We start from the raw sequence: 13963 nt of genomic DNA on the forward strand, positions 1-13963 counted from the left end.
GGATGGGGCCAAACTCTTCTTGGTGGTGGCCAGTGACAAGACAAGAGGTAATTGGTACAAGCTGAAACCCAGGAAGTTCCATCTCCATGTGAGGATGAACTTCCTTCTTGTGAGGGTGACAGAGCCCTGGAACAGGCTGTCCAGCGGGGTTGTGGAGTCTCCTTCTCTGCAGATCTTCCAAACCTGCCTGGCTGCCACCCTGTGCCACGTGCTCTGGGTGTCCCTGCTGGAGCAGGGGGGTTGGACTAGATGATCTCTAGAGGTCCCTTCCAACCTCAACCACTCTGTGATTACCATATTCCTACAGGAAAATTTCACTTACAACAAATTTGCAGATTTCCTGGACCTGCTGATGAATCCATGTCTCTTAAAAAACAAACAAACACTTTCTACTTTTTCTACTTGTTCAATATATCAACTGCTGTGTATCAGCTTTATAGCTGTCCATGGCACAATCAAAACTAGCTTCAAGTGGGTGAGCTCACTGCCCTCAGGTACCAGGCCTGACATTCCTAGTACAACTTCTTCCTAGTACAAGTGGCTTAGACTTTAGGAGAAGGTACCTTGATGACAGCACAAAATCCAATTTCACAGTTAGTTTATAGAGGCAGATATTTTAAATAAATGTCTGTTGCTCATAGGAAAAAAAGAAGTAGAGAGGCAGAATAATTGCCTTTGATTTATTACAAATGATTTCCAAAAATGAGACTGCAATTGCAGTTTCTAGATTTAGATCTTGTTTCCTGTAATTGTTTCTTCCTATTAAATGTCTTTCTATTCCAAAAGACGCAGGGAAGGCAGAATTCCCCTTACTAATTCTGAAATGGCACCTGGCCTTTAACATGAAAGGTACCACCATCTGCTGATGACTGTGTAGATTAAAAGAACAAACTGCATAATATGCAAACCACAGCAGTAAAGGAACTTTGGGAACACTGGGCTATGTAATGAAGCCTTTCATCTTGCTCTGATTTAGAGGAGAAGACAAACTTCTGAATTCCAGGCAAAGATAAAACAGCAGCAAGTGACAATGTTCTTAGGAAACTTGAACCTTCTTAGCCTTTTCGGACAATATTTCTAGGTAAGCCTGTAAACTTCCACTGCAAATGAGCAATAAGCACGACATGCAGTGCTGCCAGGACTGGAAGGCCCCACACGGCAAAGGTAGTTGTCATAACTCAGATGTCAAGATTGCTAAGATTCTATCTTGCACGAAAGAAAAAGCACAAAAGCTTGAGTTCTAAGCCAAGAAATGAATAAACACAAAGCAGGGTGAAGCAGCAAGAAGGCAAGAACCTTCACTGCAGTGTTGGGATAGTACTAGGCAACAGTGTCAGTTAGAAGATTGTTTATGGAGGAAAAACACTTCTCTGTTTCCATTATGATTAATTGACTTCTATAGTGCTCAAAAAATACTTTGAATTCTTGCAGCCTTTTAATATGCAAGTCTCAGCTCCTTTTTCTGAGATTATTTTTCAGTGACTTGTCAGAGGAAAACACTATTATTTAAAAATATGCCAAGCACTCAACAATACTAGAGTAAATACCAAAGATGAAGATTTATATTCATCAAACTTTCTGCCCACCAGTAGAAATTTCTTCAAAGTCAGGGAAGAAATTTATTTTGAAAGAGTGCCAACACCTGCTGATAGCCTATTAAAACACTGAGAAGAGCAGCATGATTCCTAAGCCTCCCAAATCTATCTTGGCAGCTCAATCTCAAATTTTAGATGCTAAATTAGGAGGGTAACACGGGCAATGATTGTAAGAAACAGTGCCCATTTCTTCCCACAGGAAAATAAGTTATTTTTGCTTCCATTCATTCCTCTCTACATTATCTCCAATAGTGATAGAGATGGCTGAATCAAATCAATTGGGACTTGTCCTCTTCCCTTCTATTCGTGTTGGTCTTAAAAGCAGTTGTCTCTCTAGTACCCAGCAAAACATTTTTCAAAAGGTCTATAAAACCAAAATGAGATGCCAAAAAAGCATTCAAACAGTACCTTGCACTTGTGTGTGCCCACATCACCTTATTTTAATTGCTCTAAGTCCAAAAGCCTATGTATTTTCTACACTGAAGAAAAATGTGACCAACTGGTGAAACATTTCACATAAAATCATTTTTACTGAAGTGAATTTTAAGACACAAGGCAGTCAGAGAACACTACTATTGTGTGTATGGCAAAAAATCAGCTTTCCAGAAGAAATGAGAAAACATATCACATACAATATAGTCGGCCCTGTATAGTCAACACCAGATAGCGCGTGGAGAAAACCTTCTGGTGCAGCAGTCGCCTTGGGAGGAACTGCAGGGCAGCACTTTGCAGTGCAAGTTTTCCTCATGTCCCCATGGAAACTCGTCTGGGGTCGAGCAGCATTTGAAAGCTTGCTGGCCAGGCACGTGCCACCACGAGGCACACTACTGCCTTTTAACTCACTTGATGGATTCATTTGCACTCACTGCCCTTTGTGGCAACCTTCACACTTACCAGCCTTGATTTAATCAAGCAAATGCATTTATGAGAACATTTAAGCAATAACTTTAAAGTGAGCCTCAGGGGAACCAAAAGCTCTAATCTGTATTTTTTAAAAATATATATATATCATTCTCTTTTCTTATCTCACATCTAAAAACCTTTTGTCTCGTTATTCTATGACTTGCTTTCACAGTGTTGACAAGCTGATCATATCATCCCACAGGAGATGGCAATAGACTATCTGTCTCCCACTTCTAGGCCAAGAGAAACCAGGGATCTTGTAGAGTCAGGCCTTGTTCAGCTCTTAGATAAAGCAGGATATATATTTTTTTTTTGGGGGGGGGGTGGTTTTCATTGGTTGATAAGTGACAGGCTGGGGGGAGGGAAATCCAACAGAGGTCCATCCATATGGCCTTGATTCAAAAAAACACTATATCAAGTACTTGAAGTTACACACATGCCTCAGGACTGTGGTGACCCTGGGTCAAAATAAAGATTACAAAACGATAGGAGAATATATTTGAACTGTAATGAGAGTTTGCAAGACCCTAGAGAGAAAAGTATCAAATATGGCCACTATACTCAGGGATGGAACAAGATAAAACTGGAAGTTGTGGCCTGCCACAAAGGGTTACTGTTGTACAGCAGCGTGGGCTTCCGTTTCCAGAATGGACAAACACAAATCCAAAATAGAGCTAACAAGGAGAAGAGCAAATCTGTCCTCAAACATATCACAGAGAGCAGCATCTTGGTTTGTTTGCAGGGGGGTTGAGTCTAGCTCTCCCCTTATTTACTCAGCAAGTTCTTTGCTTTACACATGGGATTCAAGCCAGAGTGCTGCACCTTTTAACATGAACGGAGAAAAAAAGGGGGGCGGGGAAGAAGCGTTTTCCATTTCCAGTTTTTCAGCACCTGAAGGGCATAGACTGCACAAATACAGTGCACTGCTGCTGCTGAGATGTAACTGTGCATCTCTGAAAGCAAACAAATTGATACGATGACTGGTGTTGGAAAAGGCTCAGTACAGATGACCAAAATGTTACTATGGGAACAATAAAGAAAACTTACCTGTAACTACAAGCAACAATTAAAGTTACAAAAAAGATGATGTATTACCTGATATCTGAAAGATCACATTTGTTTCCAGCAATGGCCATTACGATGTTTTCAGGACCATGTTCTTTTAGCTCTTTCACCCATTTCTTCAAAGTATGAAATGAATCCTAAATGAGAGAAATTAAAATAAATAAATAATAATAATAATAAAAAACTAACAGCTTCATCTCCTTCTTTTTCTTTTCCTTCTTTAAGTTAGAGGAACACAGCTTTGAGGATCTTAATGATATGACAATCTCATAGATCACAAGACCAAAACAGCATCATTGCAGCTATATGCTCTGTTTTCCAATCTTGAAGTCATAAGATTTAATTCTTGCTTGAACTTAGAAATGTCTTAAATAAATAAATAAATGCTGATTTTTAAATTTTCTCTGCTGAAGAAACCACTCATTTCTTCTTTTAGGTTTGGCTAGTAGCTAATGTCTTTCACTCTTAATGTGAGCTTCACTTGTCTACTTTTAGCTTCTAGGCAGTGGATTGTCATCTCTACCACTGTCATCCTGTCAGCAGCATCCATAGGGCTACGACCTCCACCCGCATTTCCAACTCTGTGGCCTGGCAAATCTCAGTTTATTCGTTAGCAAACCAAAGAGATAGGACACAGTTTATCTGACATAGCTCTGTCCTTATACTGCTTTACAAGATAAACTATCAGGCTAGCCATGATTTAAATTAAAACAAAAAAAACCTATCAGATTCTTCTCTCTTCCTCACGCTTTCTTGGCAATACCAAGAGACAAGACTAGCGTCGCGCAGCAGTGGCCACCATCGCCAGCAACAGATCATTGCACTTACACAGCAGAGACCCAGCTCAGCCCTCTCAGCCTGCTAATAAATAATTTAATTTGCAAGAAAGCATAAAAAAAAATAAGTGAACAATCTTGATCATCCAAAAATGCCTCCTCTAATTCAACTTTATCAGCGGAAAATTCTTTTGAAAACAGTGAAAATTGAGTACAGATAGAGCTTCCCAGCCTCCTCTGTCTGAAAAATGAGCAAAAAACTGTTTATGAGCTGAAAATACAACTTTAATTCCAGACTAATAACGTTGAGAAAAGGTCAACGAGACCTTACTATTCCAGTACTACTTTTCAAAATAAGGCTGCCATGGAAAACTTCAGTTTCTCCGTGCAATTGTAAGATTATACACATACTTAAAAATTGTTAGTTTTAGAAGCACTAATATGCGAACAATAGAATTTCTGTGCAGTTAATAAGCTTCTAGCTGCTTTTTGTAGTAAAAAATGAATTTCATACAGAAAATATCGGCTATAGGAGAAGGGCTTTTGCAAAGTATCATGCAGCCTACATAGTCAGAGAAAGTTCAAAGCAACTTCTCTAAAATGTAGTCTCTAGCCTTTCTCTGGAGAAATTTTAAATAACGTAGAGCTTTACATTAAAATTCTTAAGGCAGCTAGGAACATCCATTCAAATTTACACAAACTACCCATTAACAGTAATTAGCATAGAAATACTTCTGTAGTTTGAGCAGAAAAAGTCTGAGTTAAAATCCACAAAATGCAAGTGGAGCAGCCAGCACATGGAAACAGTGTACAGAAAAGTGTACAAAAAAGTCTTACCTGCTTGGTGATATCGTAAACTATCACAGCTGCTGCTGAACCTCTGTAGTACATTGGAGCCAGAGAATGAAACTGTTAAAGCAAATCCCCCCAAGAAGAAAGAACAACATGAATAAATCAGATTAATAAATCACATTTTGCCAGGTCACAAAAACATTTGACAACCGGATCACACATTTTCATCCAATAGTGAACAGGCCTCTCTGGTGGTGGCCAGTGTCTTATTTTCCTTGAATTGCAGTGAAACATGGAGGGGATAAGGGAAACCTCCCTCATGTCCTGGTGCTCTTCATCCCACTGCAGTTACCTGACTCGCACTTCCTCATTGAGTGCACGCTTTTCATTACAGTTCACCTGTATTTGGAGCCATACCTGACAACATGTGCCTCTCACACAGGTGGAAAGGAAAATTTTGCTTTTCAGTTGCATCGCACTGAATTCAGCTTGGGGTTGAGTTTCACAAAATGCAGCAAATCACTCGGATAAAACTTCTAAAAAAGCTACCAGCACCTGTCATTTTTAGATATCCTGAACTACAATACGTATTTTGAAAAACAAAGATTCTGGTAAATTAAGTGTCTCTTTAGCTTTCCTCTTTCCCAAGGGAAATAACCTTAAGAAAAAAAAAGCAAGCAATAAACATGTTTATTTTAAAAAGCAGCTTGCCAATAAGCAGAATAAATTTCACAATTTACCATGGTTAAACAATTGGTTTAGAATTTGAACTTATAATCATAAAAGAAAGGCAATCAATAAGCCCTTTTTTGCTGATTCACCTAAATCTATTCTTAAGGAAAGCAAAAAAAAAAAAATCTTTCTTGTTAACTATGTTCAGTCTCACTGTACTTACAGAGGCATTTTGCATATTTTTGTACCGAGGGTGATCTGTAAAATCTTCATATAAAGCTGTGGCCACTAACCAAGGCCAACCCCTAAATCAAATGTGCTATTAGGACAGGATATAAATCTCAGCAGCAGTGAATGCGCACAGCCCCATGTGTCACACTGCCTACCCCTGCAGATTTACCACCAGACATATTTCTGCCTCACAGCTGTACTTATAAACTGACCATTTAGACATCGGTAGTGCAAGTATTTGGGGAGCTTCCCACAGCAGCTCGAGGATGTACACATTCCTGCCCCACCATTTTCATCCAATATTAACTCTGAAGTTATTTTTTATGGCAAAAGTAAGCAGAAATATTATTTCATTTTATTTCACTCCTGATAATATTATCTAAGCATTTTTTTTCTCTGTCCTGCAATTTTCCACCATCTGCCTGTTTGTGAGGTGTTTATCACAGATCACGCGCTCTCGTTCAACGTCGATACTCTCTCTTGGGAGCACAGATGCTCACTGCACACTAACCCTGACGGATAGGCAAGTGTGTACAGGTGAAAGAGCTCATTTATAGGGGAAACCAGCAGGAAGGGGGATGAGAAAGAAAGGGGCATCCACCAAGAAGCTAGGTGTGAGGAAAGGCATCTTGAGTAAGCTGAGCAGATGTGGGTTTTCTGGTCTTTTAGAGAGTGGCTTTAGTACCTGTTAAGCGCAATGAAGCCTTTCCAGATTTTTTAGAGTCCCAGTCCACTGCAGAAGTTTCCTGTGTATTATGTTAAAGCACCCTGAATATTAGGGAGCATATTTGTGCAGGGCAGATCTGACATTTCACTGTGTATACAAACCCCTCCCAGCCCATAAACTTCTGGAAAGACATCTTGCTGACTTAGCTTTAACCTAGATTACAGCGTGTTCATGAGCTGACAAAGAGCTCTCAGATAAAAGTAACCACACTTCCCAGGGGCCGTGGAGGCAAACTCACGTGCCTCGAATGCCATTCGTGCTGGCCCAGAAAGCACATTAAGAACCTGTACAACTTCCTGGGAATTTCTCCGTGTTGTTCTTTTGACCAGATGACATGAATCCTTTTCACAGTAGCTGTTTCACTGAAGAACATTGCCAACGTTAGGGCCAGAAGGGAAAAACAAAACAAAACAAAAATACCTTCTTGCACTGGATGCTGAACAAGTGGTTTTTAAGGGAAGCTGAATGTAAACCAACATATTTTTGGTAGGACTAATTAGATGGATTAGATGGATTCCCAAACTAGCTCACTGTGCATCCGAGCAGCCCCAGCCTGAGCCAAAAGATGGAGCAAGGAAGTCTAGAGAAAAAGGAGGAAGGATAGGATCAGAAGCTAGATTCACATTCAAGCCAAGCTCTGATAGCTCCATGCTTGCAGAATTGCTTTGTGCACATCTTTGCAGATGCAGTCTATTTCCATAGTCATTTTTACCCCTTTTCTCCTGGAATGAAAGCAATAATCATTTTAATCAGGGCTGGTAAATGCAAAAACAAAGAACTTATTTTAAAAGATTTTGGGAGATATTTTTAAATGCCATTTTTGTGAGAATTAATCACTTGAACAGTATGTTGCATTTCAGTAACAAAAACACAGAACTAAGTCACTTGGCCCGTTTTTCATGTCAGGAGGCAAGTGGCAAGCAGAGCCACAGCATGCAGGAGGAACGCTTCTCTGCCATGTGAATCCAAGTAATCTACTTAACTGCTCCAACTCCTTGAAAGCTCACAAGGAGGGAGGGCAAACTCCAGGCAGGCAGCATCAGAAAAGCCACTGCCTCCAGAAAGCACCACATACTCAGCTGGAAGTGCGCTGGCAACAAATACCATAAGAAATCATTGTTGTCCCTGACAAAACATAAGACGACGCTCTGCAACACTGAATGAATCAGCCAGGATTTAAAAATTGTGCTTTAAAATAACTTTCACCATTAATAACACATTCTTAACAAAGGTGCCTTATGAGTGTGCTTTTCAAAGATCACAAAACTGTTACACAAATAATAAAGCACAGGTTTTTTGTCTCTTTTCCTGGCCTAATTACCCTACGGGAAAAAAACAGAAAAAAAAAAAAAAAAAAAGAGAGAGAGAGTAATGCAAAATTAATTAAAGGGATACAGGATCCTAATGTGCATATTTTTTACCTGCTAAGGACCAAATGTGGGACAGAAGCCCAAAACAAGTGACACACAAAAAAGCAGTTCACAAAATTAAATCTCATGCAATGACCTTCCATATTATAAACTCCAGTCTCCATAGCCTCAATTTTATGGTTCAGTATTTCTGTATCCAATAACTCCCAAGCAAACAGGGAGAAACAGGAGCAGTTCAGGATTTGAGAAACAGCCTGACGCCCCTCGTGCCTTTTCCCGCGCTGTTCCTGTTGGCAGCGTGTTCGCTGGTGACCGCGTGTCCCGATTCCCAGCGCGCGGGTGCTCCTGGCTGCTTCACCCCTTCCCCTGGGTCACCGCAGCCTCACCCTTGCCAGGCTCTTTTAGCTTAAAGCTGAGCTGATCAGAGGACCGCTTCCTCTGCACCTGGTCCAGGCTGAGTTCACCTGTCCTGACTGCTGGTGACAAGATCTGCACGAAGCATTTCAGATATAAAACAGCGTTAACTGCACTTTTTCCCTTTCTCATGGCTGCATTATCATCCTGTGATTAGTATTCACAAGAGGCTTTCCTTCTCTATTTCCAAAAATCATCCATAACTTTACAACATGCATTTTTCTTATGAGTCATAGGGTGCAGGGACTTGCTATTTATACCACTGATTCTCCTCCTACTGTTTTATCCTTCATCCTACCATTTTCCACAGTGTTCTTCTAGACACTGCATCATGAGTAAACTGTCACTAGCAGCTCACCTAAGATGGGAATTTTAAAGCTCTACCTCATTCGGTATCCAAAAAGCAGTTTGCCAATTTGCACATAAGTGCCAAGGTGATGTACAGGGAACATTCCCACCACTCCCAAGGCTCTTCTGCTTTCATAGGGTCTCATTGCAATTCACACAGCTGAGGTCACTAACCTTGGTTAAATTTTAGCAGAAGATTTTCCAATTCAGCAGCTCTGTGCCGGTTGAAAGGGCCATTGCAATATAAACAAGTAACCTACTTTAGCAGACGGATACGTAGCAAATACCAAAATGAGTGACTTGTGTCACTTTGTGCAGTCTTTATGATTCTTCTCCCTACAGCATCCTATATGACACACAACAAGTTTCATGAGGATTGGTGAAATGCTAAACTGGGTGTAGAGCATCTTTTACATGCACCCTACCACCACTACTTCCATTTTTGGTTCATCCTGTCTACCTCTAAGGAAGAGTTTTTGAGGCCACAAGCCCGTTAGGAAATTCCCTCTGAAAGCCAGTCCCCTTTTTCTCTCAGGGTCTGACTAGGAACACGCAATCTTTACAGTTCTGCACCACAGAGGAAAAATTCAGCCTTACACCCTGTACAGGCAAGTTCAATATAACCAGAAGGTAGCAGTTACACTGGTTTGACCGCAGGAATATTTGGGGGTTCTGCAACCCCACATCTCATTATCTCATTGAAGTCGATAGAAGCTTTGCCCTTACAAAGGGCAAAAAAATAAAATAAAATTAAAAAAGAACCAAGAGCAGTCAATAGGGAATTTACCACCTATTTAAAAGCTCTACAACATTGTGTTTTGTTTCCTGCGCATTGCATTACAAAGAGGTATTATTTATATTTCCCTTGTAATAACAGCACAGAATTGGGAAGAAGAAAAACCCGTTATGTATCCATACCAGAATACTTAAAAGAGAAAAACAATTTCAAAAAAGCACAACATAAATCATGGCCAAGGCGCTGCACCGTGCACCTCCTAACCATGTCTCATGTGACGCAGGTTTAGAAAGCAAAAGAGGCGAAATAAATCCAGAAATGAAAAACAGTACCAGAGTCCTGCCCCGCTGCAGGCAGACTCAGCCCGCGGGGCACTCAGGGAACGCCGCTAGCTCACCGCGATGCTCCCTGTGCTGCCTGCGCCCTGCCTTGGTGTCCCGCCACGCCGGGGCTGCCTCCCCCGGCCTCGTGGCCAGGGACAAGGACACGCGCGGCCCCTCCGCTGGGCTTCCTTGCTGCCAGTTGTCCACGTGGCTTACGAGATATGTAACGTATACAAGCTGGAGGGGGTAGGCTGTACAGAGCCACAGCAAGTCTGCACGGAGTTAGTGAGTATTGCACACCTTGCATCGGGGCCTGAATAAAGCTGAAACGTTTCCACATGGTGCTTTTCTAAGCATTGGACTACATTTCATTCCCACTTTTGACAAGCTGCGCTCTGACTATGTATGCAGCACCCGAGTGGCCAAGCCAGACCCCTCAGCAACTCCTCAGATCAGAGATTCTTATCAGGGTGCCATTAACGGCAACAACTGCCACAGCTCCTAGCCCTGTACCAGGGGATCACATGTGCAAAAATAACCAAAAAAACCCCCAAACCACCACAACCAAAACGCACAGTTCTATCAATACTATTAAGCACTGAGATCCCTGCCATGACGAGTGTGGCAGACGAGCGGTCTGTTTAGCGGAGCTGCAACAACTGCTGCTGTGGCACAGGGCAGCTAAGCGCCCGCGCAGGAAGAGCCAGAAGTGGTGGCCACCTTCAGCGTGGCCTCGTCCCGTCGGCAGTACGTACCCCACAGCTCGGGATCCGCTGCCTTAGGCTTTGCCAAGTCTGGGCACGAGTGCCCCGTTCTGGTCTTCTCTGAGGCACTGGCTGCCAATAAACAGAAACGCTGGCGTGTGAAGAGGAGCAAAAGAAAAAACCAGAAATACCAAGTAGACTATACTGAAATACAAGCTTCTTGCACAGAAGTAGCAAAGCAAGGGATACAAAGTTCCCAAAATTCTCAGCTGGCAAAGAGTGAAGCGAAAATATTACCTGTGAATGCCATGATTGGATACAACGTGATATTTTATAACTTGGAGTATTTTTTCCCTACACAATCCACTTCCCAGAGGAGATCCTTACACTAGGTGTAGGGAACTGCCATGATACTAAGCTGTGGGCTACCATCACTGTCACTCAGATAAAACCACAGAGCAAAATGAAGGCTGTTTTTATTGCAGAAGGAACTCAAGTCATCTATACTTGCTATTAAGTCCCCTCAGGATAGTCTGGTTTCAGTGGAAACATCGGTGAGCTAAATGATTAGGTTAGCAAGGCTAAGAATTGTTGATCTGTTCTTGTCTGAGACAGAATCCACACAGCAAGCCCCAAAATACTGAGTTACAGGGTTTTGTTTCAGGAGAGAAGTCAAATTGATGCTGTTTGATGTCACAGCTGGACCATTTTCGATGGGTTTGCTGCTACCAGACAGCAAGGCCCTGTCCCTCCTTTCACCCAAATCCCTGCCCTTGCAGGCAGGCCTCCCGCGCTCATGGTCTGGGCTGCCACTATGTATTTAATTTTAATTCTGCCAGGTTGTTTCTCTGTAGGATTAGCAGAGGGGAACAACGCTTGCCTTTAAGGAGTGGTTTAGATATCACACCTAATTGCCAATTTAGGGGAAACCTAATCAGGACTGCAGCAAACACAGGCCTTCGTTACCTTGTGACACTGTTGAATCAGCACAACAACTATCAACACTCAGAGGGGACTGTAAAATACTATTGATATCTATACTGGTCTTTTACTGGAAATGAAACACTAAGAAAGAAAGAAAAAAAGACAACAGAAAGTAAACAGTCAACCCTCCCACACACCCACCATCCTGAAACTAATTCAGGGTTGAAACCGAGCTCAAGCACGTGCAGCTCCTTTTCTTCAACAAAATATCCCAGAGTTAAATATAGTAAATTTTAAAAGGACACATATAAATATTCTTGCCCAGGCACCATGGCCCTCAGGCTCCGTAACTATTCTGCAATATTCTTCAGCTGACAAATGGAAAGCTGGCAGTCACCCGAGCTATTCAAACAAAGCATTGTAATTAGAAACTACTTGGGGCATCATGAACCAAAATATATGCTAATAAAAACATCATTAGCTAACTTGTGAAGCGACTGTTCTTAGGGGAGGCAATCTTCACCAACAATAACATAATTGTGGTGGATCTAAGTCCTGAAGAACAGGGCAACAACTTAAGGGCTGATGGGGGTAAAAAAAGTGAGAAGAAAAGTGACATTTTGAAAACAGTTGGGTGGAGAGAAGTGACACTGAAGAAACAGAGCAAATGAACTAATTTGATAACACATGAACACGGAGAAAAGCTGGGGGATTTTTTTATTTTGTTTTGTGAAGCGTGCTGCTGCTTTAAGGTTCTCCCTATCCAAGTAAGGGAAAAGCAGGACAAAACGCTCAACAAGCTCTCTCATTCTGTCCCCAGCTGCAGCGTCCGTTCTCCGCCGCACATGCTGCTGGAGGGCCGTGCAGGGTCTCCTCCGGGAGGCCAGCTCAGCACGCGCTCCCAGCAACGCTGCCACCCAAGCGCTTCTGCTCTCCATTCCCTCCTGCACTATTGTCATCACGCACAAGCGACATTTGCGCGTTATTTCCTACAAAGCGGAAATTCTGATTCCTTCTTGACTCTGGCTGCTTCCAACTTTCATGACACAAAAGAAAACATATTACACCTAGTACCCATATGAACCAGAAGTTACCTACTCTCCACGACCAAGCTCTGATTGCCTAGCCTGGGTGTTACGTTTGATGACAAGTTTTACAGACTAACAAGAACCAACATTTCTGAAGGCTTGACCAGTTGCAAACAGATTTCGAAGGCAGACCTAGCACCTCAGGGGGGTGCCGAGTGCTACCTGCTCATTTCCCTCTCATATATGCTTCCTGATCACCCAGTACATGACTTGTTTTCAGAAATAGCCACGTGAATTTCCACAGTTTTTCTCAGCCGATTGAAGACAGACAGTGTGCACGCTGCTTCCCTCACAGGGTTGTTTAAATGAGCGTTTGTGACTCAGGCATTTCTGAAAGCGGCAGCATCCTGCTGACAGACTCTGCTGTCAACAGCGGTGGGTAAGAGCAGAGAGGGAAGTTCTGCCCCAAAAGCAGCAGACAAGGATTTGCCTGTGAAGCAAATCTGAGCAGCAGATGAGCAGGGCAGGAGCAACAAATGGCACAGCTGGGGAACAGCAGAACACTTTGACACCAAAGCCCTATGCTTGGCCTTGTGTTTAGAAGAACAAAGCCAAATGAACATGACATTGAAGGAGCAGTAATCCTAAATACAGTTATCAGCAGGATAGACAATAAAAATGTCAAAGAAAATTCCAGTCTAATGACTAGAACACAAACCTTCGCAAAACCATCTATTAAAAATAGCAATAGGTCTGAAGTGTGGCACGGCCTGGAAGTTTTGGGTAATCACCATTGTTCAGAAGATAACCAGAAAGAAATCAACAGTGACAGGCATACATTCTTGAACAGCAGATGAGAAAGAGCAGTGTAAGTAACCAGAATCTAAAACAAAAGTTAGAAACATTTAGTGTGCTTAGCTGTAAAGTGGGGATATTTGAAGGCCCCGAACCACCTGGAACAAAATGGTCCTCATCTTGGGACACTCGGCTCCTTTGGTGAGTGCTCACACCCATCACCATTATTTACTCTTTCACTCCAGATTCTCAAGGCCTTAGTAAAGGATTGGGAATAAATTGTGCAAATAGAGAAGAAAAATATGGTCCCTGGTTTAAAGAGCTTGCAGGATTATGCATAAAAACTGTAACACGATCTATCTGGAAGATATGCACAGCAATTTAGCCAGATTTGTGGCAGCCATTGCTCGTCACATGAGGATTAAAAAAAATGGAGAGCAGCTGATGTTTAACTGAAGCATATTTTTGGAAAATAACTAGCTCAATCAGATTGAGAGGAAACATAAGGGACTGGATAGGAAGGATGAATTTTGTGTCCAAGAGTCACAGATTTCCTGCTT

At 42.1% G+C, this 13963-nt stretch overlaps 1 protein-coding gene across 1 annotated transcript in view; it reads right to left on the reverse strand.

The window, feature by feature from the left end:
* Window positions 1–13963, reverse strand: part of RAB31 (RAB31, member RAS oncogene family) — a 55473-nt gene that overhangs the window by 12768 nt on the left and 28742 nt on the right. The window contains exons 4-5 of the mRNA XM_088524078.1: window positions 5177–5248; window positions 3594–3700 (exon numbers count right to left, since the gene is read on the reverse strand). Of these exons, the coding sequence (XP_088380204.1) occupies window positions 3594–3700; window positions 5177–5248 (179 nt within the window). The remainder of the gene's footprint in view (window positions 1–3593; window positions 3701–5176; window positions 5249–13963) is intronic.

The sequence above is a fragment of the Tinamus guttatus genome, unplaced genomic scaffold (assembly GCF_059628265.1).
Source record: "Tinamus guttatus ecotype Peru unplaced genomic scaffold, ASM5962826v1 Tinamus_guttatus_pri_ptg000203l, whole genome shotgun sequence".
NCBI lineage: Eukaryota > Metazoa > Chordata > Aves > Tinamiformes > Tinamidae > Tinamus > Tinamus guttatus.